This window comes from Ranitomeya imitator, chromosome 2 (genome assembly GCF_032444005.1).
Source record: "Ranitomeya imitator isolate aRanImi1 chromosome 2, aRanImi1.pri, whole genome shotgun sequence".
Lineage (NCBI taxonomy): Eukaryota > Metazoa > Chordata > Amphibia > Anura > Dendrobatidae > Ranitomeya > Ranitomeya imitator.
Window position 1 is genome coordinate 397,274,936 of NC_091283.1, and position 26,167 is coordinate 397,301,102.

General features: G+C 43.5%; 1 protein-coding gene across 1 annotated transcript in view; it reads left to right on the forward strand.

Annotated features, from left to right (window-relative positions):
- The window catches only part of LOC138664145 (gastrula zinc finger protein XlCGF57.1-like), a 122,577-nt gene extending 110,051 nt beyond the window's left edge, over nucleotides 1–12,526 (forward strand). Inside the window, exon 7 of the mRNA XM_069750588.1 lies at nucleotides 11,336–12,526. Coding sequence (XP_069606689.1) covers nucleotides 11,336–12,273 — 938 coding nt within the window. The 3' untranslated portion in view covers nucleotides 12,274–12,526. The remainder of the gene's footprint in view (nucleotides 1–11,335) is intronic.
- Nucleotides 12,527–26,167: the final 13,641 nt, after the last annotated feature.

Below are 26,167 nucleotides of genomic sequence, written 5' to 3' on the forward strand. Positions count from 1 at the left end.
GCAGGTATATCTCGCCCAGGTGTTTGTCCTATGTGAATTAGGCCACTCAGTATCTTCAGGGTGCTAATGGGTTAATGATTGCAGGAATAAAAATTGACCAGCTGGGGGTTTCCAGTGTCTGCCTGGGGCACACAGATTGCCTGCCTGTGTGAGACCAACGTGAGTGAAGAGCTGGCTCAAGATCTGTGTGATGTTAGCTGGGTGGGAGAAGCCCCCCCAGTTGTTGAGATAGCAACGTATTTGTTTAGTTCGTGCCGGACAGGCTAGGATTTATTTTTATGTGTTGTTTTGTTCATGTTGCTTTCACATTAATAAATCTGACCTGAGGTCAGCCTGCTCAGAAACCTGCTGTACGCCTCAGATTCAATGCACAAACCACGTGACCTTTGACCCCAGCAAAGGCGATCCCAGAGTGTTTTGTCACAGCTACAATCAGCACGCAAAAGTACATCCAGGCTCATAGCTAGGTATAGTATTTTTTCCACTCCAGGTCCATAGTATACAACGGTATACAATATAACATTTCTCCACTGGACACCTTATATATTTATCCCCAATATCGACTATTCCTATATTATGTGATCCGTCATTTTAAATATTTACATCTTTTCATATGGGCCTGTAATGAGAGACGACATATACACAGAAAAAAACAACCATCATGATAACCTAAACTCAGTCCGTATCAACCTCCTTGCAAGGACAAACATAGATCACAAACACCTTTGGTACAAGGGATTCCCAGCCAGCTGGTACTTGCCCAGCCTCAAGCTGCTTAGCATTTGCGATCTGACGAGAGCAGGCACATTAACTCCATAGACATATATTTTTTTTATCCTGGAAAAAATACATCCAAGCAGAAAAAGGGGGGAAAAAAAATCACAATTTATAAAAAACGGATTAAGGTAGATATCAGGCGAACAGCCACAATCTATTCAGATCAAATTGATCAAGAGGCTACATTTGTATATATAGGACAGATCTAAAAGGCAACTGTTAATGAGACCACCCCTAACAAAAATAAACAGTATATAATAGAATTAAAAACAATAATACACCGATAAGGTACCACAAAGGCCCAAAAGGACCTTACAGGAGACAACTTTGTTGATAATCAATATTTAAGCCTTTTGGAGAAAGAGTATCAAGCTCATAGATCCATTTCAATTCTTTTCTCTTCAGAAGGGAAACCCGATCGCCACCCCGTCTTGGCATAGGTACAACATCTATGACTCGGTATCTTAGCTGATTAACCGAGTACCCTAACTCATGGAAGTGCCTAGGTACTGGAAGGTCAATCAAATTTGTTCTAATAGTACTTTTATGCTTTGAAATTCTCGCTTTGACCTCCATTGTGGTCTCCCCTACATAGTAGAGACCACACGGGCAGCTAAGGATGTAGACCACAAAACTACTTCTGCATGTATACCGTTTCCGTATCATATACTTTTTTCCAGTGTGGGGATGATAAAAACATGCCCCTTTAACCCCTTAGTGACAGAGCCAATTTGGTACTTAATGACCGAGCCAATTTTTGCAATTCTGACCACTGTCACTTTATGAGGTTATAACTCTGGAACGCTTCAACGGATCCCGCTGATTCTGAGATTGTTTTTTCGTGACATATTGTACTTCATGTTAGTGGTAACATTTCTTCGATATTACTTGCGATTATTTATGAAAAAACGGAAATATGGCGCAAATTTTTAAAATTTAGCAATTTTCAAACTTTGTATTTTTATGCCCTTAAAGCAGAGAGATATGTCACGAAAAATAGTTAATAAATAACATTTCCCACATGTCTACTTTACATTAGCACAATTTTGGAAACAAATTTTTTTTTGTTAGGGAGTTAAGGGTTAAAAGTTGACCTGCAATTTCAAATTTCAAAATAACAAAGTATTACACCATTCTAAAAACTCAACGGTGCCTCAAGGTGCTCAAAACCACATTCAAGAAGTTTATTAACCCTTCAGGTGTTTCACAGGTATTTTAGCCTGACTGCCATTAGGTACCGAGATGAGATCCTGAGACCCCTTGTGAGACCATATGCTGGTGCGGTTGGCCCTGGGTTCCTCCTAATGCAGGACAATGCCAGACCTCATGTGGCTGGAGTGTCAGCAGTTCCTGCAGGATGAAGGCATTGAAGCTATGGACTGGCCCGCCCAATTCCAAAGACCTGAATCCGATTGAATACATCTGGGACATCATGTCTCGCACCATCCACCAATGTCACCTTGCACAACAGACTGTCCAGGAGTTGGCGGATGCTTTAGTCCAAGTCTGGGAGGAGATCCCTCAGGAAACCATCCGCCCCTGTTGTGAACTCTGTGGCAGAGCTCCCTCCTGTGGTCACAAGTGGTACTTCGGCTGATTCTGTCTATGAGCTTCCGTTGGTGGATGTGAGTGGTACTGCGGCTTCTGAGTTTCCTTCCTCAGGTGATGTGGTGAAGTCGTTAGGTGCTGCTCTATTTAACTCCACCTAGTGCTTTGCTCCTGGCCTCCGGTCTTGCTTCCTCCTGGATCGTTCCTGTGGCCTGTCTTCCTGCATAAGCTAAGTTTTGCTTGTGTTATTTTTGTTTGCTATTTTTTCTGTCCAGCGTGCTTAATTTGTTTTTCTTGCTTGCTGGAAGCTCTGGGACGCAGAGGGAGCACCTCCGTACCGGTAGTCGGTGCGGAGGGTCTTTTTGCCCCCTCTGCGTGGTTGTTTGTAGGGTTTTGTGTTGACCGCAAAGCAATCTTTCCTATTCTCGGTCTGTTCAGTAAGTTGGGCCTCACTTTGCTAAATCTATTTCATCTCTGCGTTTGTATTTTCATCTCAACTCACAGTCATTATATGTGGGGGGCTGCCTTTTCCTTTGGGGTATTTCTCTGAGGCAAGGTAGGCTTATTTTTCCATCTTAGGCCTAGCTAGTTTCTCAGGCTGTGCCGAGTTGCATAGGGAGCGTTAGGCGCAATCCACGGCTGCCTCTAGTGTGGTTGGATAGGATTAGGGATTGCGGTCAGCAGAGTTCCCACGTCTCAGAGCTCGTCCTATGTCTTTTGGTTATTGTCAGGTCACTTTGTGTGCTCTGAACTTCAAGGTCCATTGTGGTTCTGAATTACCTATTCATAACAGTACTGGAGGCCAAAAGTACTAATGCTTCTCAATAGAGGGAAAAAAGAAGTTCTGAGACCATTTTTTTTTCTTTGCACTGTGTTTTGCCTTTTTTTTTCCCCCTAGACATTTGGGTGGTTCAGGACACAGGTGTAGCGATGGACATTAAAGGTCTGTCTTCATGTGTGGATCATCTCACTGCAAGAGTACAAAATATTCAAGACTTTGTGGTTCAGAATTCTATGTTAGAACCAAGAATTCCTATTCCTGATTTGTTTTCTGGAGATAGAGCTAAATTTCTGAGTTTCAAAAATAATTGTAAACTATTTCTGGCTTTGAAACCTCGCTCCTCTGGTGACCCAGTTCAACAAGTTAGGATCATTATTTCTTTATTACGTGGCGACCCTCAAGACTGGGCATTTTCCCTTGCGCCAGGAGATCCTGCATTATGTAATATTGATGCGTTTTTCCTGGCGCTCGGATTGCTGTACGATGAACCTAATTCGGTGGATCAGGCAGAGAAAAATTTGCTGGCTCTGTGTCAGGGTCAGGATGAGATAGAGATTTATTGTCAGAAGTTTAGAAAGTGGTCCGTGCTCACTCAATGGAATGAAGGTGCGCTGGCAGCTATTTTCAGAAAGGGTCTCTCTGAAGCCCTTAAGGATGTCATGGTGGGATTTCCTATGCCTGCTGGTCTGAATGAGTCTATGTCTTTGGCCATTCAGATCGGTCGACGCTTGCGTGAGCGTAAATCTGTGCACCATTTGGCGGTATTATCTGAACATAAACCTGAGCCTATGCAGTGTGATAGAACTTTGACCAGAGCTGAAAGGCAGGAACACAGACGTCAGAATGGGCTGTGTTTCTACTGTGGTGATTCCACTCATGCTATCTCCGATTGTCCTAAGCGCACTAAGCGGTTCGCTAAGTCTGCCACCATTGGTACGGTACAGTCAAAATTTCTTTTGTCCGTTTCTTTGATCTGCTCTTTGTCATCTTATTCTGTCATGGCATTTGTGGATTCAGGCGCTGCCCTGAATTTGATGGACTTGGAGTATGCTAGGCGTTGTGGGTTTTTCTTGGAGCCCTTGCAGTGTCCTATTCCATTGAGAGGAATTGATGCTACGCCTTTGGCCAAGAATAAGCCTCAGTACTGGACCCAGCTGACTTTGTGCATGGCTCCTGCACATCAGGAGGATATTCGCTTTCTGGTGTTGCATAATCTGCATGATGTGGTCGTGTTGGGGTTGCCATGGCTACAAGTCCATAACCCAGTATTAGATTGGAAATCAATGTCTGTGTCCAGCTGGGGTTGTCAGGGGGTACATGGTGATGTCCCATTTCTGTCTATTTCGTCATCCACCCCTTCTGAGGTCCCAGAGTTCTTGTCTGATTACCGGGATGTATTTGATGAGCCCAAGTCCAATGCCCTACCTCCGCATAGGGATTGTGATTGTGCTATCGATTTGATTCCTGGTAGTAAGTTTCCTAAAGGTCGACTGTTTAATTTATCTGTACCTGAGCACGCCGCTATGCGGAGTTACGTGAAGGAGTCCTTGGAGAAGGGTCATATTCGCCCGTCATCGTCGCCATTGGGAGCGGGTTTATTTTTTGTGGCCAAGAAGGATGGTTCGCTGAGACCTTGCATAGATTACCGCCTTCTAAATAAAATCACGGTCAAATTTCAGTACCCCTTGCCGCTGCTATCTGATTTGTTTGCTCGGATTAAGGGGGCTAGTTGGTTCACCAAGATAGATCTTCGTGGTGCGTATAATCTTGTGCGTATTAAGAGGGGCTATGAATGGAAAACTGCATTTAATACGCCCGAGGGCCATTTTGAGTACCTAGTTATGCCTTTCGGACTTGCCAATGCTCCATCAGTGTTTCAGTCCTTTATGCATGACATCTTCCGAGAGTACCTGGATAAATTCCTGATTGTATACTTGGATGATATTTTGGTCTTCTCGGATGATTGGGAGTCTCATGTGAAGCAGGTCAGAATGGTGTTCCAGGTCCTGCGTGCTAATTCTTTGTTTGTGAAGGGATCAAAGTGTCTCTTTGGTGTTCAGAAGGTTTCATTTTTGGGGTTCATTTTTTCCCCTTCTACTATCGAGATGGACCCTGTTAAGGTCCAGGCCATCTATGATTGGACTCAGTCGACATCTCTGAAGAGTCTGCAAAAGTTCCTGGGCTTTGCTAATTTTTATCGTCGCTTCATCTGTAATTTTTCTAGTATTGCTAAACCATTGACCGAATTGACCAAGAAGGGTGCTGATGTGGTCAATTGGTCTTCTGCTGCTGTGGAAGCTTTTCAAGAGTTAAAGCGTCGTTTTTCTTCTGCCCCTGTGTTGTGTCAACCAGATGTTTCGCTTCCGTTCCAGGTCGAGGTTGATGCTTCTGAAATTGGAGCGTGGGCTGTTTTGTCGCAGAGAAGTTCTGATTGCTCGGTGATGAAACCATGCGGCTTCTTTTCCAGGAAGTTTTTGCCTGCTGAGCGAAATTATGATGTTGGCAATCGAGAGTTGCTGGCCATGAAGTGGGCATTCGAGGAGTGGCGTCATTGGCTTGAAGGAGCTAAGCATCGCGTGGTGGTCTTGACTGATCACAAGAACTTGACTTATCTCGAGTCTGCCAAACGGTTGAATCCTAGACAGGCTCGTTGGTCGCTGTTTTTCTCCCATTTTGACTTTGTGGTTTCGTACCTTCCGGGCTCTAAAAATGTGAGGGCGGATGCCCTGTCTAGGAGTTTTGTGCCCGACTCTCCGGGTTTGTCTGAGCCGGCGGGTGTTCTCAAAGAGGGAGTAATTTTGCCTGCATCTCCCCTGATTTGCGGCGGGTGCTGCAAAAATTTCAGGCTAATAAACCTGATCGTTGCCCAGCGGAGAAACTGTTTGTCCCTGATAGGTGGACGAATAAAGTTCTCTCTGAGGTTCATTGTTCGGTGTTGGCTGGTCATCCTGGAATCTTTGGTACCAGAGATTTAGTGGCTAGATCCTTTTGGTGGCCGTCTCTGTCGCCGGATGTGCGTTCTTTTGTGCATTCCTGTGGGATTTGTGCTCGGGCTAAGCCCTGCTGTTCTCGTGCCAGTGGGTTGCTTTTGCCCTTGCCGGTCCCGAAGAGGCCTTGGACACATATCTCTATGGATTTTATTTCGGATCTCCCCGTCTCTCAAAAAATGTCGGTCATTTGGGTGGTTTGTGATCGCTTCTCTAAGATGATCCATTTGGTGCCCTTGTCTCAATTGCCTTCCTCCTCTGATTTGGTGCCATTGCTCTTCCAGCATGTGGTTCGTTTACATGGCATTCCAGAGAACATCGTTTCTGACAGAGGTTCCCAGTTTGTTTCGAGGTTTTGGCGAGCCTTTTGTGCTAGGATGGGCATTGACTTGTCTTTTTCCTCGGCTTTCCATCCTCAGACTAATGGCCAGACCGAACGAACCAATCAGACCTTGGAAACATATCTGAGATGCTTTGTTTCTGCTGATCAGGATGATTGGGTGTCCTTCTTGCCTTTGGCTGAGTTCGCCCTTAATAATCGGGCCAGCTCGGCTACCTTGGTTTCACCGTTTTTCTGCAACTCTGGGTTCCATCCTCGTTTCTCTTCAGGGCAGGTTGAGTCTTCGGACTGTCCTGGTGTGGATACTGTGGTGGACAGGTTACAGCAGATTTGGACTCATGTAGTGGACAATTTGACCTTGTCCCAGGAGAAGGCTCAACGTTTCGCTAATCGCAGACGCTGTGTGGGTCCCCGACTTCGTGTTGGGGATTTGGTTTGGTTGTCATCTCGTCATATTCCTATGAAGGTTTCCTCTCCTAAGTTTAAACCTCGTTTCATTGGTCCGTATAGGATTTCTGAGGATCTTAATCCTGTGTCTTTTCGTTTGACCCTTCCAGATTCTTTTTCTATCCATAACGTATTCCATAGGTCATTGTTGCGGAGATACGTGGCACCTATGGTTCCATCAGTTGATCCTCCTGCCCCGGTTTTGGTGGAGGGGGAGTTGGAGTATATTGTGGAGAAGATTTTGGATTCTCGTGTTTCGAGACGGAAACTCCAGTATCTGGTTAAATGGAAGGGTTATGCTCAGGAAGATAATTCCTGGGTCTTTGCCTCTGATGTCCATGCTCCCAATCTTGTTCGTGCCTTTCATATGGCTCATCCTGGTCGTCCTGGGGGCTCTGGTGAGGGTTCGGTGACCCCTCAAGGGGGGGGTACTGTTGTGAATTCTGTGGCAGAGCTCCCTCCTGTGGTCACAAGTGGTACTTCGGCTGATTCTCTCTATGAGCTTCCGTTGGTGGAGGAGAGTGGTACTGCGGCTTCTGAGTTTCCTTCCTCAGGTGATGTGGGGAAGTCGTTAGGTGCTGCTCTATTTAACTCCACCTAGTGCTTTGATCCTGGCCTCCAGTCAATGTTCTAGTATTGGACTTGCTTCCTCCTGGATCGTTCCTGTGGCCTGCTGCTCTGCTTAAGCTAAGTTTCGCTTGTGGGATTTTTGTTTGCTGTTTTTTCTGTCCAGCTTGCTTATTTGGTTTTTCTTGCTTGCTGGAAGCTCTGGGACGCAGAGGGAGTACCTCTGTGCCGTTAGTCGGTACGGTGGGTCTTTTTGCCCCTCTGCGTGGTTGTTTGTAGGGTTTTGTGTTGACCGCAAAGTTACCTTTCCTATCCTCGGTCTGTTCAGAAAGTCGGGCCTCACTTTGCTAAATCTATTTCATCTCTACGTTTGTCTTTTCATCTCAACTCACAGTCATTATATGTGGGGGGCTGCCTTTTCCTTTGGGGTATTTCTCTGAGGCAAGGTAGGCTTATTTTCTATCTTCAGGCTAGCTAGTTTCTCAGGCTGTGCCGAGTTGCATAGGGAGCGTTAGGCGCAATCCACGGCTGCCTCTAGTGTGGTTGGAGAGGATTAGGGATTGCGGTCAGCAGAGTTCCCACGTCTCAGAGCTCGTTCTATGTTTTTGGGTTATTGTCAGGTCACTGTATGTGCTCTGAACTTCTATGTCCATTGTGGTGCTGAATTACCTAATCATAACAGGCGTGGAATGGAGTGAATATTCATTTCTCTTTAGCACCGGGTACAGGAGATAGCTGCAGCCGTCGGGTTCTTCCTCTTGTGACCCGCTGCTACTGGGGAAAATAAGTATTTGATCACTTGCTGATTTTGTAAGTTTGCTCACTGACATGAACAGTTTGTAATTTTAAGGATATGCTAATTTTAACATTGAGAGATAGAATATCAAAAATAAAATCTGGAAAATCACTTTGTATAAATTATGTAAATTTATTTGCATTTTGCAGTGAGAAATAAGTATTTGATCCCCTACCAACCATTAAGAGTTCTGGCTTTTACAGACCAGTTAGACGCTCCTAATCAACTCATTACCTGCATTAAAGACAGCTGTCTTACATAGGCATTTTTATAAAAGACTCCTGTCCACAGACTCAATTAATCAGTCAGACTCTAACCCCTACAAGGTGGGCAAGACCAAAATGCTTTCTAAGGATGTCAGGGACAAGATCATAGACGTGCACAAGCTGGAATGGGCTACAAAACAATACGTAAGGCGCTGGGTGAGGAGACAACTGTTGGTTCTATAGTAAGAAAATGGAAGAAATACAAAATGACTGTCAATCGACATTGATCTGGGGCACCATGCAAAATCTCACCTCGTATCCTTGATCATAAGGAAGGTGAGAGATCAGCCTGAAGCTACACGGGAGGAACTTGTTAATGATCTCAAGGCAGCTGGGACCACAGTCACCAAGAAAACCATTGGTAACACATTACGCCGTAAAGGTTTTAAATCCTGCAGTGCCCGCAAGGTCTCCTGCTCAAGAAAGTACATGTGCAGGCCCATCTGACGTTTGCCAATGAACACCTGGATGATTCTGTGAGTGATTGGGAGAACGTGCTGTGGTCAGATGAGACATAAATTTAGGTCTTTGTCATTAACTCAATTTGCCATGTTTAGAGGAAGAGAAATGCTGCCTATGACCCAAAGAACACCATCCCCACTGTCAAACATGGATGTGGAAACGTTATGTTTTGGGGCCTCTGCTAAAGGCACTGGACTGCTTCACCGCATCAATGGGAGAATGGATGAAGCCATGTACGGTAAAATCCTGATTGACCACCTCCTTCCCTCCCCCTAGGACACTAAAAATTGGTCGTGGCTGGGTCTTCCAGCAAAACAATGACCCAAAACATACAGCCAAGGCAACATAGGAGTGGCTCAAAAAGAAGTACAATAAGGTCATGGAGTGGCCTAGCCAGTCTCCAGAGCTTAATCCCATAGAAAACTTATGGAGAAATTGAAGCTCCAAGTTGTCAAGCGACAGCCTCAAAATCTTAATGATTTAGAGATGATGTGCAAAGAGGAGTGGACCAAAATTCCTCCTGACATGTGTGAAAACCTCATCATCAACTACAAAAAACATCTGACTGCTGTGCTTGCCAACAAGGGTTTTGCCACCAAGTATTAAGTCTTGTTTGCCTGAGGGATCAAATACTTATTTCACACTGCAAATGCAAATTAATTTATATAAATTTATACAATGTGATTTTCTGGATTTTATCTTTGATATTATATCTTTCTGATTAAATTAAATTACCCTTAAAATTATAGACTGTTCATGTCTTTGTCAGTGGGCAAGTTTTCAAAATCAGCACTGGATCAAATAATTATTTCCCCCACTGTATGTGTGTGTGTGTTTTATTAATATTGTATATCTGCAACTTTGTTGCCATAAAAGGAGGGGAGCCCAGACACCTTTCTTGCACAGAGGCCCCAAGCTGTCAGTGTCTGCCCCTGCTTGATCACGTGTTCATCTGGAAGTGGAAGCATAGAGACTGGTGGGACACCTAGCTAGCGCTGTATGACAAGTATTAGGTCAGCTCTCTGCAAATTATTTTAAAATATCACAAAAAAGATCCTTTAACCACATAATGAGGGGGCAATTTTTCTTTTTTTTTTTAATTTATTTTATAAGAGTTGTTGTCTTGTGGAACTAGATGTAGTTTTGAATTACACCATTTATTTGCCATATAATGTACTGGAAAATAGAAACAAAAATGTCAAATTTGCCTGTAAAATGTCCCCCAAAAAATATTTTACGGTTTTATATTTTGTTTTTTGTTTTTTTTTACCACAGTTTTCATTTTGCAGTAAAGATTATTCCTTCAGTACGATTATGATGGTACCAGTGCTAAAAGTGGACGGTCGTGCAAATGTTTCCGTTAGCTTCCATCCCATTTTTAAAAAAAATACCAATTAACTTTTTTGTGTATTCACTTCTTAGTTAGCTTAAAAGGATCCTGTCACCCCCAAACTCGAAGGTGAGCTAAGATCACTGGCATCAGTGGCTTATCTACAGCATTCTGTAATGCTGTAGATAAGCCGCCTATGTATCCTGAAAGATGAGAAAAAGAAGTTAGATTATAGTCACCCAGGGGCAGTCCCGCTGCGGTTTTGGTCCGATGAGCATCGCGGTCCGGTCCGGGGCCTCCCATCTTCTTACGATGACATCCTTTTCTTGTCTTCACTCTGCGGCTCTGGCGCAGGCGTACTTTGCCTGCCCTGTTAAGGGCAGAGCAAAGTACTGCAGTGCACAGGCGCTAGGAAAGGTCAACAGGGCAGACAAAGTACGCCGTAGCCGTAGCGTGAAGCCAAGAAGAGGGGAGGCCCCGGACCGGACCGTGACGCCCATCGGACCAAAACCGCAGCGGGACCGCCCCTGGGTGAGTATAATCTAACCTCTTCTTCTCATCTTTCAGGATATATCGGTGCTTATGTACAGCATTACCGAATGCTGTAGATAAGCCCCAGATGCCGGAGGTCTTAGCTCACCTTCGATTTTGGGGGTGACAGGTTCCCTTTAAAGATAAAACAGAAAGAAACAAAACCAGTGCTTATTTGTACATAACCATACTGCAAATCCCATATTCCCAGCTCTGTGCTAAGCTACATGTAGATGTCTCTTACAGTCTCCATTTAACATCTACGTCGAAACATTTGGTGAAAGGCACAGTGAAGCATAAACCTATCGATAAGGAAACGAGTGAAAGAGCACAAACTGGAAACATATCATCATGGATTATAAGTCTCATCTTTGTGGACTGCGCTATGTCAGTTGATAATTTATTGTATTACAGTTTTTATGGAAATGGTATATATTATAAATTTTAGCAATTGTAATGCAGTTTTATTTAAAAATGATCAAAATGTATTTTATTCTTGGCAGATGACTGTACAAGGAGCTCAGAGGGACATAAAATATTTTCAGATTTTGCAACAGATGAACGTGGTATCACACATACAAGTGAAGAACACGCCATTATCCCAGATATACTTCAATTCCGTCTCATAAAAAATCTGCCATCTGACCCTATTCAACAGGTCTTTTCTTCTGCTTCAGCAAAGAACAATATGCAAAAGCAAAGTTGTGTAAGAGTTGATGAACACCCGATAACTCATATAGAGGAGAAACCGTGTTCTTGTTCAGAATGTGGGAAATGTTTTAAATCAAAATCGGTTTTACTTGTACAACAGATTAAAACAACAAGGGAAAAGCCATATTCATGTGCAGAATGTGGGCAGTGTTTTAGTCGGAAAACAAATCTTGTTACACATAAGAAAATTCACACATGCGAAAAATCCAAACATATTACAAAACAGAGAATTGATATGAACGGGAAGCTATTTTCATGTTCAGACTGTGGGAAATGCTTTAAGAAGAAAATCAGACTTGTTATACATCAGAGAACTCACACAGGGGAGAAGCCATTTTCATGTACAGAATGTGGAAAATGTTTTACTCAGAAAGGAAACCTTGTTAAACATCAAAGAGTGCATACAGGAGAAAAGCCATTTTCATGTACAGAATGTGGAAAATGTTTTACTGAGAAAGGAAGTCTTGTTAAACATCAAAGAGTGCATACAAGAGAAAAGCCATTTTCATGTGAAGAATGTGGAAAATGTTTTAATTGGAAAGCATGTCTTATTGTACATCAGAGAAATCACACAGGGGAGAAGCCATTTTCCTGTGCAGAATGTGGGAAATGTTTTAATGGGAAATCAAATCTTATTACACATAAGAAAATTCACACAGGGGAGAAGTTATTGTCACGTGCAGAATGTGGGAAAACCAGACTTGTTACACATCAGAATTCACACAGGTGATAAACCCCTTCAAGTGCGGTGAAATTGCAAAAAAAAAGTGCAATACCACGATTGTTTTTTTTTGTTTTTTCTTCCTAATTTAAAACCCCTTAGTGACCGGGCCAGTTTTGAAATCTGACCAGTGTCACTTTAAGTGGTAATAACTCTAGAAATCCCAGCGATTTTGAGATTGTTTTTTCATGGCACATTATACGTTATGATCCTGGTAATTTTAGGTCAATATGTTTTGTGTTTATTTATAATAAAAAATAAATTGACAAATGTAAAAAAATTTGCAATTTTCAAACTTTGAATGATCCCTTTAATCCAGATAGTCATACCACAGAAATGCATTAATAAATATTTCCCTCACATCTGCTTTACATCAGTGCCATTTGTAAAATGTTTTATTTTGTTTGCATTTTAGGAGGTTGAGAAATGTAGCAGCAACTTTTCATTTTTCAAGGAAATGTACAAAATATATTTTTTAGGGACCTATCCAGGCTAGAAGTGACTTTGGGGTTTTATATATTGTAAAAATCCCCAAAGTAATACCATTTTAAGAACAGCACCCCCGAAATATTGAAAACTGCTGTCAGGTAGTTTATTAACCCTTGAGGTGATTTTTAGGAATTAATACAAAATGGAATGACAGAAATTAAAGAGTGTATTTTTACCACCTAAATGTTGCTAACGTCTGAACAGGTCACTGTAGCCGGCAGACTCTAAGGCCTCTATTTGGCCGTGAATTGCCATGGTAAACAGGACCACACAATCATGATATCTGGTTGCCAGTGGGGTTAAATAGGAAGCCACACATGCTATTAACCATTTATATGATGTAGTCACTTTTGACAGTAGTATCTAAGGGGTTAAACAGATATGGTTAATGCCAACACTGATCATGGCTAATACAGCAAATTGTCAGCTACAGTGTACAGCTGACAGCTGCTGGATTGTCACTTGCATGGGGATGCTATTCTCTTATATTTCAGGTCAGTTAAAGGGAATCTGTCACCCCAAAAATCGTATATGAACTAAGTCCACCGCCACCAGGGGCTTATCTACTGCATTCTGTAATGCTGTAGATAAGCCCCCGATGTAACCTGAAAGATAAGAAAAACAGTTTATATTATACTTACCTTATACTGATTATACTCATCTTCATACGATGACGTCCTCTTCTTGTCTTCCTGCTCCGGCGCAGGTGTACTTTGTCTGTCCTGTTGAGGGCAGAGCAAAGTATTGCAGTGCGCAGTCGCCGAGAAAGGTCAAAGAGGCCCGGTGCCTGCACACTGCAGTACTTTGCTCTGCCCTCAACAGGGCAGACAAAGTACACCGGAGCCACGGCAGGAAGACAAGACGCGGACGTCATCGTATGAAGATAGGAGGCGCCGGACCGTGATGCCCATCAGACCCGAAACGAACCCAGACCACCCCTCTGTAAGTATAATATAACCTGTTTTTCTTACCTTTCAGGTTACATCAGGGGCTTATCTACAGCATTACAGAATGCTGTAGATAAGCCACTGATGCCGGTGGCCTTAGCTCATATACGATTTTTGGGGTGACAGATTCCCTTTAAAAGATATTGGCGATCATTAAGGGTTAACGTCCACTAAATACGAAAACAGATCTGGCAATATGAGTCTCCAGGTCAGTACAAATATGCAGATGCTAAACATGTGTTGGTTCTTTTTTATTTAAGTGATTAAAAAAATGCAAAATTTGTTAGAAAATGTCGCCATTTTCCAAGACCTGTAGTATCTCCATTTTTCAGGGTCTAGGGCTGGGTAAGGGCTTCTTTTTTGTACCCTGAGCTGACATTTTTATTGATGTCACTTTGGGGTAGATACAATGTTTTGATTGTCTATTATTGCATTTTATTGCAGTGTTGTGGCAGTCAAAAACCCATAATTTTGGCTTTTCGATTTTTATTTTCTTCTTGTTACGCTGATGGAATTAATTTACTTTATATTTTGATTAGACATTTCTAAATTCAGTGATACCAAATATGTGGGGGGGAGGAGGGGTTGTTTTAATTAAAAAAATTTTTTACATTTGTTTACTTATTACAGGCTTCAATAGTCCCTTTAGGTGACTTAAAGCTGCAATCATCTGATCCCCTGTGCTACACATAGAACTGCTATGTGTAGCAGAAATCATGATCTCCTATGAACGCTGTTCACGTGCCAGCGTTCATAAATTTCCAATGACAGGTATGAGGGTCTTCTGCTCACCACAGGCTGTCATGACAACTCTTCGGCGCCCCACGATCACGTGACGGGTCTTGTGAAGTGCTTCCACCCATGGCGTGTTAAATGCCGCTATCGGAGATTGACAGCGGCATTTAACCCTTTTACCCCCAGATGTGACATCATTTAAAGTGACAACTTTTTTAAGTGTATCATCAGAAATATGGTATTCTCCTTCATGCTGTCATGCCCTGATCCATCTACTTCCATTCACAGGTACGTCTGAACTGTCTCCTATCTAATCTTTTATTTTTATATAGCGCTAACATATTCCGCAGCGCTTTACATTTTGCACACATTATTTGCACACATTATCATCACTGTCCCCGATGGGGCTCACAATCTAGATTCCCTATCAGTATGTCTTTGGAATGTGGGAGGAAACCGGAGTACCCGGAGGAAACCCACGCAAACACGTAGAGAACATACAAACTCTTTGCATATGTTGTCCTGGGTGGGATTAGAACCTAGGACCCCAGCACTGCAAGGCTGCAGTGCTAACCACTGCCCCACCGTGCTTCCTAACCTGAAATACCCACTGCACCCCTGAATCCCATGCACTTCCCTCCCTCTGTTCTACCTGGTATGTCTGAACTGTCTCCTAAACTGGAATACCCTTCACCCCTGAATCCCATGCACTTCCCTCCCTCTGTTCTACCTGGTACGTCTGAACTGTCTCCTAACCTGAAATACCCACTGCACCCCTGAATCCCATGCACTTCCCTCCCTCTGTTCTACCTGGTATGTCTGAACTGTCTCCTAAACTGGAATACCCTTCACCCCTGAATCCCATGCACTTCCTCCCTCTGTTCTACCTGGTACGCTGCTACTTTTTCCCTGACTTTAATTCCATGTATCATACTGAACATTTTTCGAATGTATATTGACATGTCTCTGCTCCTCATACCTAGCCCCTGACACGGCTTCGCCTGCTGCACTGAGTTATGGTGGCCTCCACTTTACCCACACTCCTTGCTCTGGCAATAGACATGGAGGAGTGGGTTTCCTTTCTAAAAACTGCTACTTCAACCCTATGCAACCTCTACCCTCCCTTATCCTCCCTTTTTTCAAGGTTCACTGTCCGTATCTACTCTCCCTCTAATCTCCAAATGGCTGTCGTATACCGACCACTGGGCTCAGCCACCGCCTTCATTGACCAATTCTCCACCTGTATTCTTTCTCTCTGCTGACATCCCCACCATCATAATGGGTGACTTTAATATCCCTACTGACACCTGCCAGCCAGCGGCCTCCAAGCTCCTGGCCCTTACTTCATCCTTTGGACTTACACAGTGGTCCTCCATAGCCACTCACGCAGACGGACATATACTAGACCTCATCTTCACCTCTGTTCCTTATCTAATCGCACAACTTCTCCCCCCTTTCTGACCACCATCTACTCACCTCATCCTTGTCCTCCTCACCTGCCCCCTATGTCCAGCCACTACCACATCCTCGCAGAAACCTTGCACACCTAGACATTCGCAGACTCTATTCTACCCCTGTCCTCCATATCTCCACTCCACGACACGGGGACAGCGCGACCGCTTTCTATAACTCCACCCTCACATCAGCCATAGATTCAGTCTCCCCTCTCATGCATGGCAAAATGCAACAAATCAATAGGTAACACTGGCATAACAACCTCAACAAAAAACTCCGACAAGCATCCAGGGTCGCAGAGCGGCGTTGGAAAAAAACACTCCTGCCAGGTGACTTCACTGCTTTCAAACAAGTTACACTTGCCTTCAAACTAGCCCTCACTTCTTCTAAACAGACCTATAACTTCCCTCTTCAACATCACTGAAGGAGAACTTGCCTCCTTTTCAAATCACACCTCACCACCTGTGCACTTGACCCCATCCCTTTCCACCTGCTCCCCAACCTCACTAACATGCTCATTCCAGCCCTAACCCATCTCAACCTATTGCTATCTTCTGGTACTTTCCCCTCTGCTTTCAAACATGCCACCATCACACCCATCCTCAACAAGCTAACCTTGACCCAACTGCTATGCCTAGCTATCGCCCCATATCACTGCGCCCGTTTGCTTCCAAACTTCTTGAGCAGCATGTCCATGCTCAACTTTCCTCCTACCTCTCATCTAACTCTCTTCTTGACAACCTCCAATCTGGCTTCGCCCCCACCACTCCCCCGAACTGCTCTGACCAAAATTACTAATGACTTACAGCCAAAGCTAACAGACAGTTCTCCATCCTCCTCCTTCTCGACCTGTCCTCTGCTTTCGACACAGTTTACCACTTCCTACTGCTACAGATTTTTTCTTCCCTTGGCATCAAAGGCCTTGCCCTGTCCTGGATTGCTTCATACCTTTTCAACTGCACATTTAGCATTTCCCACTCCCACACTACCTCCTCATCCTGCCCTCTCTCTGTTGGAGTCCCTCAAGGCTCTGTCCTAGGGCCCCTACTTTTTTCCATCTATACCCTTGGCCTGGGACAACTCATAAAGTCCCATGGCTTCCAGTACCACCTGTATGCGGACGACACTCAGATCAACCTCTCTGGCCCAGATGTCACCTCTCTGCTGTCCAGAATCCCGGAGTGTCTATCAGCCATATCCTCTTTCAACTCTCGCTTCCTAAAACTCAATGTAGACAAAACCGTACTCATCATCTTTCCCTCATCTCGCGTATCCCCCCTACCGGATCTATTATGGTAAACGGCATCACGCTCTCTCCTGCACTTGAAATGCGCTGCCTCGGGGTAATTCTCGACTCTGCCCTGTCCTTCAAGCTGCACGTCCAAACTCTTGCCACCTCCTGTCACCTCCAACTCAAAAATATTGCCAGAATCCATCCCTTCCTCAGCCCACAATCTACTAAAACTCTAGTGCATGCCCTCATCCTCTCCCGCTAATCCACCTCTCTCGCTACTCCCCTGCTTCTCCCCTCTGCAAATCCCTCCACTGGCTCCCAAATTCCCATCGAATCCAGTTCAAACTACTAACATTGATCTACAAAGCCATCCACAACCTTTCCCCTCCCTATATCTCTAAACTAATCTCCCAATAACTTCCCTCATGTAATCTACGATTCTCCCAAGACCTCCTACTCTCCACACTTGATTTGATCCTCACACAACCGCCTCCAAGATTTCTCCCGAATATCCCCCATCCTCTGGAACTCCACGCCTCAACACATCCGATTATCCACCACCCTCGGATCTTTCAGACGGAACCTGAAAACCCATCTCTTCAGGAAAGCCTACAGCCTGCAATAACTATTCTGCCGCGTCACCAACCGCCAGAGCTTCCGCCTCACCAACCGCAAGAGCTGCCGCCTCACCAACTGCCAGAGCTACCGCCTCACCAACCGCCAGAGCTGCCGCCTCACCAACCGCCAGAGCTGCCGCCTCACCACTGCCAGAGCTGCTGCTCCCCAACCTTCTGTTTCCAACCCTTTATCCCGTAGAATGTAAGGCTAGGTTCACATTGCGTTAATGGGTGTCCGCTAGCGGACTCCGTTACATGGCGAAATTGTCGCAATTAACGCCATGCAACGGATCCGTTAGCGCACCCATTGACTGCAATGTGCTAACGGATCTCTAGCGCATGCCATTTTCGGCACGCACTAGCGATGTCCCGTTAGTTTCGGACGCACCTCGAACGCTGCTTGCAGCGTCCGAGGTCCGTTCCTCGCTAGCACAGATTGGGCATCTGCGCTAGCGGGATCGCCAAACGCGATCCCTTTTGGCACATTGCGTTAGCGCAATCCGCTAGCGTATGCGCTAAACGGATTGCCCTAACGCAATGTGAACCTAGCCTTAGTCCGCAAGAACAGGGTCCTCTCCCCTCTGCACCAGTCATTGTAAATTTGTTTACTGTAAACGTTATCCATAACCATGTACGTAACCCCTTTTCTCATGTACAGCACCATGGATTTAATGGTGCTATAAAAATTAATAATACCCCCTAGGGTGGTTTGCACTTTAATGACCAAGCCAATTTTTACCACTGTCCCTTAAAGGGAACCTGTCACCCCGAAAATCGCGGGTGAGGTAAGCCCACCAGCATCAGGGGCTTATGTACAGCATTCTGTAATGCTGTAGATAAGCCCCCGATGTTACTGAAAGAGGAGAAAAAGAGGTTATATTATACTCACGCAGGGGCGGTCCCGCTGCTGGTCCGGTCAAATGGGTGTCTCAGGTCCGCTCCGGCGCATCCTATCTTCATTCCATGTCGTCCTCTTCTGATCTTCAGCCACGGCTCCGGCGCAGGCGTACTTTGTCTGCCCTGTTAAGGGCAGAGCAAAGTACTGCAGTGCGCAGGCGCCGGGCCTCTCTGACCTTTCCCGACGCCTGTGCACTGCAGTACTTTGCTCTGCCCTCAACAGGGCAGACAAAGTACGCCTGCGCTGGAGCCGCAGCATGACGCTAAGAAGATGACGTCATCTGATGAAGATGGGAGGCGCCGGACCCGGACCAACAGCGGGAACGCCCCTGGGTGAGTATAATCTAACGTCTTTTTCTCCTCTTTCAGGTAATATCGGGGGCTTATCTACAGCATTACAGAATGCTGTAGGTAAGCCCCTGATGCCTGTGGGCTTACCTCACCCGCGATTTTCGGGGTGACAGGTTCCCTTTAATGAGGTTATAACTCTGAAATGCTTAAATGGATCCCGATGATTCTGAGATTGTCTTCTCGTGACATTTTGTACTTCATGATAGTGGTAAAATTTATTTAATATGACTCACCGATCGTCAAGATGTTTTACCGCTTGTGAATAAATATACCTGTCTTGGATGATCGGTGAGTGCTGCCTCTTCTCTTTTCTAGAATTGATCAAGTCTATATACGATTTCGGCACAGCACCCGAGATCTGCGGATTGGACTTACACTGCAGGTGAGCAGTTCCCACTTTATCACATAGGCAGTGGTGCGGTCTATCTGTTTCTTCACATTTTGCATATATATATTTTGTATTATTTTAATATGCTGCACATGTGAAAGGCACCTTTTTGAGCATCTAAGGGAGAATATGTATACATAAGTAATGTACGGTATATTGTACTTAGTGGATATATCTATAAAGTTCGGGCTGTGCTTTTTGGTGTTTCATATATTCCAAATGATCTGCCATTCTTCCAATTAGCAACAATACCCTTCTTTTATGGATACTTAATTTTATTATTTATTTATTTTATCCCCTTTACCCCCAAGGGTGGTTATAACTCTGGAACGCTTCAATGGATCCCAGTGATTCTGACATTGTTTTCTCGTGAAATATTGTACTTCACGATAGTGGTAACATTTCTTTAATATTACTTGCGTTTATTTGTGAAAAAAACGGAAATTTGGTGAAAATTTTGAAAATGTCGCAATTTTCTAACTTTGAATTTTCATGCCCTTAAATCACTGAGATATGTTACACAAAATACTTAATAAGTAAGATATCCCACATGTCTACTTTACATCAGTGTTAAATATTAGTTATTAATTCTTATTCTGAATTCTGTACTGAGCACATTGTCTTTCGCTGACATTACAAAGCTATTTATGTACAGTACAGACCAAAAGTTTGGACACACCGTCTCATTTAAAGATTTTTCTATATTTTCATGAATATGAAAATTGTACATTCACACTGAAGGCATCAAAACTATGAATTAACATATGTGGAATTATATACCGTACTTAACAAAAAAGTGTGAAACAACTGAAATTATGTTTTATATTCTAGGTTCTTCAAAGTAGCCACCTTTTGTTTTGATGACTGCTTTGTATACATTTTGCATTCTCTTGATGAGCTTCAAGAGGTACATTTCAAAAAGGTAGTCACTGGGAATGGTTTTCAATTCACAGGTATGCCCTGTAAGGTTTAATAAGTGGGATTTCTTGCCTTATAAATGGGGTTGGGACCATCAGTTGTGTTGTGCAGAAGTCCGTTGGATAGACAGCTGATAGTCCTACTGAATAGACTGTTAGAATTTGTATTATGGCAAAAAAAAGCAGCTAAGTAAAGAAAAATGAGTGGCCATCATTATTTTAAGAAATGAAGGTCAGTCAGTCCAAAAAATTGGGCAAATTTTGAAAGTGTCCCCAAGTGCAGTGGCAAAAACCATCAAGCGCTACAAAGAAACTGGTTCACATGAGGACTGCCCCAGGAAAGGAAGACCAAGAGTCACCTCTGCTTCTGAGGATAAGTATCCGAGTCACCAGCCTCAGAAATCACAGGTTAACAGCAGCTCAGATTAGATACCAGGTCAATGCCCCACAGAGTTCTAGCAGCAGACACATCTCTACAACAACTGTTAAGAGGAGACTTTGTGCAGCAGGCCTTCATGGTAAAATAGCTGCTAGGAAACCACTGCTAAGGACAGGCAACAAGCAGAAGAGACTAGTTTGGGCTAAAGAACACAGGAATGGACATTAGACCAGTGGAAATCTGTGCTTTGGTCTGATGAGTCCAAATTTGAGATCTTTGGTTCCAACCACCGTGTTTTTGGCAACACAGAAAAGATGAAGGGATGGACTCTACATGCCTGGTTCCCACCATGAAGAATGGAGGAGGAGGTGTGAGGGTGCTTTACTGGTAACACTGTTGGGGATTTATTCAAAATTGAAGGCATACTGAACCAGCATGGCTACCACAGCATCTTGCAGCGGCATGCTATTCCATCCATCCGGTTTGAATTTAGTTGGACCATCATTTATTTTTCAACAGGACAATGACCCCAAACACACCTCCAGGCTGGGTAAGGGCTATTTGACCAAGAAGGAGAGTGATGGGGTGCTATGCCAGATGACCTGGCCTCCACAGTCACCAGACCTGAAACCAATCAAGATGGTTTGGGGTGAGCTGGACTGCAGAGTGAAGGCAAAACAACAAGTGCTAAGCATCTCTGGGAACTCCTTCAAGATTGTTGGAAGACCATTCCTGGTGACTACCTCTTGAAGCTCATCAAGAGAATGCCAAGAGTGTGCAAAACAGTCATCAAAGCAAAAGGTGGCTACTTTGAAGAACCTAGAATATAAGGCATAATTTCAGTTGATTCACACTTTTTTGTTAAGTATATAATTCCACATATGTTAATTCATAGTTTTGATGCCTTCAGTGTGAATGTACAATTTTCATAGTCATGAAAATACAGAAAAATCTTTAAATGAGACGATGTGTCCAAACTTTTGGTCTGTACTGTATACATAGCTTAGAGTATAAGTTAACTCCATATAGAGAGGACACGTGGTCTGTGGGACATATATATAACGTCTCTTAGGAGGGAGGGGGCGGTCACGTGGGGCCTGTCACCTTGAGCCTTCTCCATCATTCTACACGGACTATAGAGGACACACAGAAGGAATGAACAACCGGTAGCTATGATTCTACTCCATGACAGAAAAATGACTTCAGACTTCACACAGACAGATGGCTTTTACCATTCAGAACTTTGGGAAAGATGTGGAACAAACGCTGATAGGAACAAATGGACAATCTGTTCGTAACTATTTCACCAATTTTAATGTTTTGCTGCAATGTGGTTTTTCCGTGGACAGTCCAATAAACCACTACATTTTTTATGAAAATATCATGACATTTTTTCTTTAAGAGTAACGCACCTGCTAAAATATCCTGATTAAATAAATGTGCGAAATAAGCATATTTAACAATCAGCACAATTTTTTAACCAAATTTTTTTTTGTTAGGGAGTTATAATGGTTAAAAGTTGACCAGCGATTTCTTATTTTTACACACCATTTTTTTTAGGGACTACATCACATTTGAAGTCACTTTGAGGGGTCTATATGATAGAAAATACCAAAAAGTGACACCATTCTAAAAACTGTACCCCACAAGATGCTCAAAACCACATTTAAGAAGTTTCTTAAGCCTTCAGGTGCTCCACAGGAATTTTTGGAATGTTTAAAAAAAAAAATTAACATTTAACTTTTTTTTCACAAAAATATTACTTCAGATCCAATTTGTTTTATTTTACCAAGAGGTACAGGAGAAATTGGACCCCAAAAGTTGTTGTACAATTTGTCCTGAGTACGCCGATACCCCATATGTGGGGGTAAACCACTGTTTGGGCGCATGGCAGAGCTCGGAAGGGAAGGAGCGCCATTTGACTTTTCAATGCAAAATTGGCTGGAATTGAGATAGGACACCATGTCACGTTTGGAGAGCCCCTGATGTGCCTAAACAGTGGAAAACCCCCACAAGTGACCCCATTTTGGAAACTAGACCACCTAAGGAACTTATCTAGATGTGTGGTGAGCACTTTGAACCCCCAAGTACTTCACAGAAGTTTATAATGTATAGCCATAAAAATAAAAAATCATATTTTTTTCACAAAAATTATCTTTTCACCCCCAATTTTTTATTTTCCCAAGAATAACAGGAGAAAGTGGACCCCAAAACTTTTGCAATTTGTCCTAAGTACGCTGATACCCCATATGTGGGGGTAAACCACTGTTTGGGCGCATGGCAGAGCGTGAAAGGAAAGGAGCACCGTTTGACTTTTTCAACGCAAAATTGGCTGGAATTCACATCAGACGCTATGTCGTATAGATGTGTGGTGTGCACTTTGCACCCCCAATTGTTTCACTAAAGTTTATAATATAGAGCTGTGAAAATTAAAAAATAATTTTTTTTCACAATTTGCCCTGAGTACGCTGATGCCCCATATGTGAGGGGAAACCACCGTTTGGGTGCATGGCAGAGATCGGAAGGGAAGAATGCAGACTTTGATGAAATGGTCTGCGGGTGTCACTTTGTGTTTGCAGAGCCCCTGATGTACCCAAACAGTAGAAACCCAACACAAGTGACTCCATATTGTAAACTAGACCCCCAAAGGAACTTATCTAGATGTGTTATGAGAACTTTGAAACCCCAAATATTTCACTAAAGTTTATAACACAGAGCCGTGAAATGAAAAAAAATAATTTTTTTCCCACAAAAATTATTTTTTAGCCCCCCAATTTTTATTTTCCCAAGGGTAACAGGAGAAATTGGACCGCAAAAGTTGTTGTCCAAATTGTCCTGAATACGCTGATACCCCGTATGTGGGAGTAAACCACTGTTTGGGCGCACGTTGTGGCTTGGAAGGGAAGAAGTGGCGTTTTGTATTGCAGACTTTGATGGAATGGTTTTTGGGCGTCACGATGCGTTTGCAGACCCTCTGAGGTGCCTATACAGTGGAAACCCCCAATTCTAACTCCAACCCTAACCCCAGCACACAGTTAACCCTAATCCCAACCCTAACCCTAATCTAACCAAATCCCTAATCCCAACCCCAACACACCCTTATCTCCAACACACCCCTAACCTTAATCATAACCCTAACCACACACCTGACACGCCCCTAACACAACCGTAAACGTAATCCAAACCCTAGCCCCAACCTAAACTTAACTTTAGCTCCAACCCTAACTTTAGCTACAACCGTAACCCTAACTTTAGTCCCAACCCTAACACTAACTTTAGCCCCAACCCTAACACTAACTTTAGCCCCAACCATAACGTTAGCCCCAACCGTAACCCTAACTTTAGTCCCAACCCTAACCCTAATGGGAAAATGGAAATACTTTTTTTTACTTTATTATTTTTCCCTAACTAAGGGGATGATGAAGGGGGTTTGATATACTATTTATAGCGGGTTTTTATAGCGGGTTTTTGTTTGGCATCTGTCACACACTAAAAGACGCTTTTTATTGCAAAAAATAGTTTTTGCGTCACCATATTCTGAGAGCTATAATGTTTCCATATTTTGGCCCACAGTGTCATGTGAGGTCTTGTTTTTTTGCGGGATGAGTTGACGTTTTTATTGGAACCATTTATGGGCACACGACATATTTTGATCGCTTTTTATTCTGATTTTTGTTAGGCAGAATGAACAAACACCAGCAATTCATGAATTTCGTTTGGGGGGGCGTTTATACCTTTCCGCATTTGATAAAATTGATAAAGCAGTTTTATTCTTCGGGTTCGTATGATTACAGCGATATCTCATAATTTTTTAATGTTTTGGCGCTTTTATGCAATAAAAACTATTTTATGTAAAAAATAATTATTTTTGCATCGCTTTATTCTGATGGCTATAACTTTTTTTTTCACTGATGACGCTGTATAGCGGCTCGTTTTTGTGGGAGAAGATGACGTTTTCAGAGGTACCATGTTTATTTATATTATTCTTTTTGATCGCGTGTTATTACACTTTATGTTCAGCGGTATGATGATAAAGCATTGTTTTTTGCCTCTTTTTTCTTTACAGTGTTCACTGAAGGGGTTAACTAGTGAGACAGTTTTATAGGTCGGGTCGTTATGGACGCGGAGATACGAAATATGTGTACTTTTATTTTTTTTTATTTACATAAAGAAATGTATTTATTGGAGCAATATTTATTTATTTTTCCTTTATTAGGTTTTTTTTTTTTACACTTTAATATTTTGTTTAAACTATTTTACTTTGTCTCATGGTGGGACATCATTGTATAGTGTCAGATCGCTGACCTGACACTTTGCAAAGGACTGTGTCAGATCAGCAATCTGACAGGCAGTGTAGAAAGCTTGCCGGCGCCTGCTCTCAGCATGAGCTGACAAGCCACCGCACTGAAGGACCCTGGGACCATCTTGGAGCCGGGGCCTGCAGGGAGGAGGACGGAGGAGACGCTCGGAACAACGCGATCACATCGCGTTGTTCCGAGGGTCTCAGGGAAGCACGCAGGGAGCCCCCTCCCTGCGCAATGCTTCCCTATGCCGCCGGAACACTGCGATCGTGTTGGGGTTAATGTGCCGGGAGGGGTCCGTGACCACTCTTGGCACATAGTGCCAAATGTCAGCTATGATAATTAGATGACACCCAACCGCGATCAGCTGTGCTCCCCCCCTGGGCATGTCTCATGGGGATTGTGTATTTATATATCCTACACAGATGAAATCCTCATGTTTTGCTGTTGTATCCAGCTGCAAGATGGATCTTGGCATGGAGAGCTATCGGAATCTGGTTTTGGAATTGAAATTGGCTTTTGCCTTTGCTATGGCAACTTCGCTACTGGCAACATCCCATCACTGAAGTCCAAGAGAGCCGTGCAGCCTACCACTCGTATACCAAGCTACGTGAACACCCTGAGAGGTTTTTTGAATAAACGAGGATGTCGGAACAGAGCTTCAATGAATTGCTGCAACGTCAAGAATCATTAAACCAAAAACCACAAGGTATAGCATGCACAATACTGAATTCATAAGAACAATACTATGTCCTAAATAGAACTAGAAGAACTCCATGTAATATATTGCATACAAAGGAGGAAAATTTGAGTGCAAATGTGCAATTGTAGTTGTAATGAGTCAAGCGGAACATACCAATAAAAAGAACCAGAGAGATGGTCAGTCTAAGAACAGAAGTCGGTCCCTTACGCACATTTCGCTCTTCGAATATACCACTTTATCATAGTGAGATGGTTTGCAATGTATGCGACAGGACCTTATATCATCACAGGCCCCAGTCACATGGTCGGAGCGGTAACCAATGAATATGATAGAAGCAGCTGGGATCACCTTTGCCAGCAATGGAAAGCTCAGCAGATATACTCAAATACATCCTGATCTGTGGGGCCAGAGTAAAAACGACCGCGGCAGATTGATTAGTGTTCTGGGCCAGATAAGGGCCAGATCCACCCCCTCAACGCCAGTAACGCTT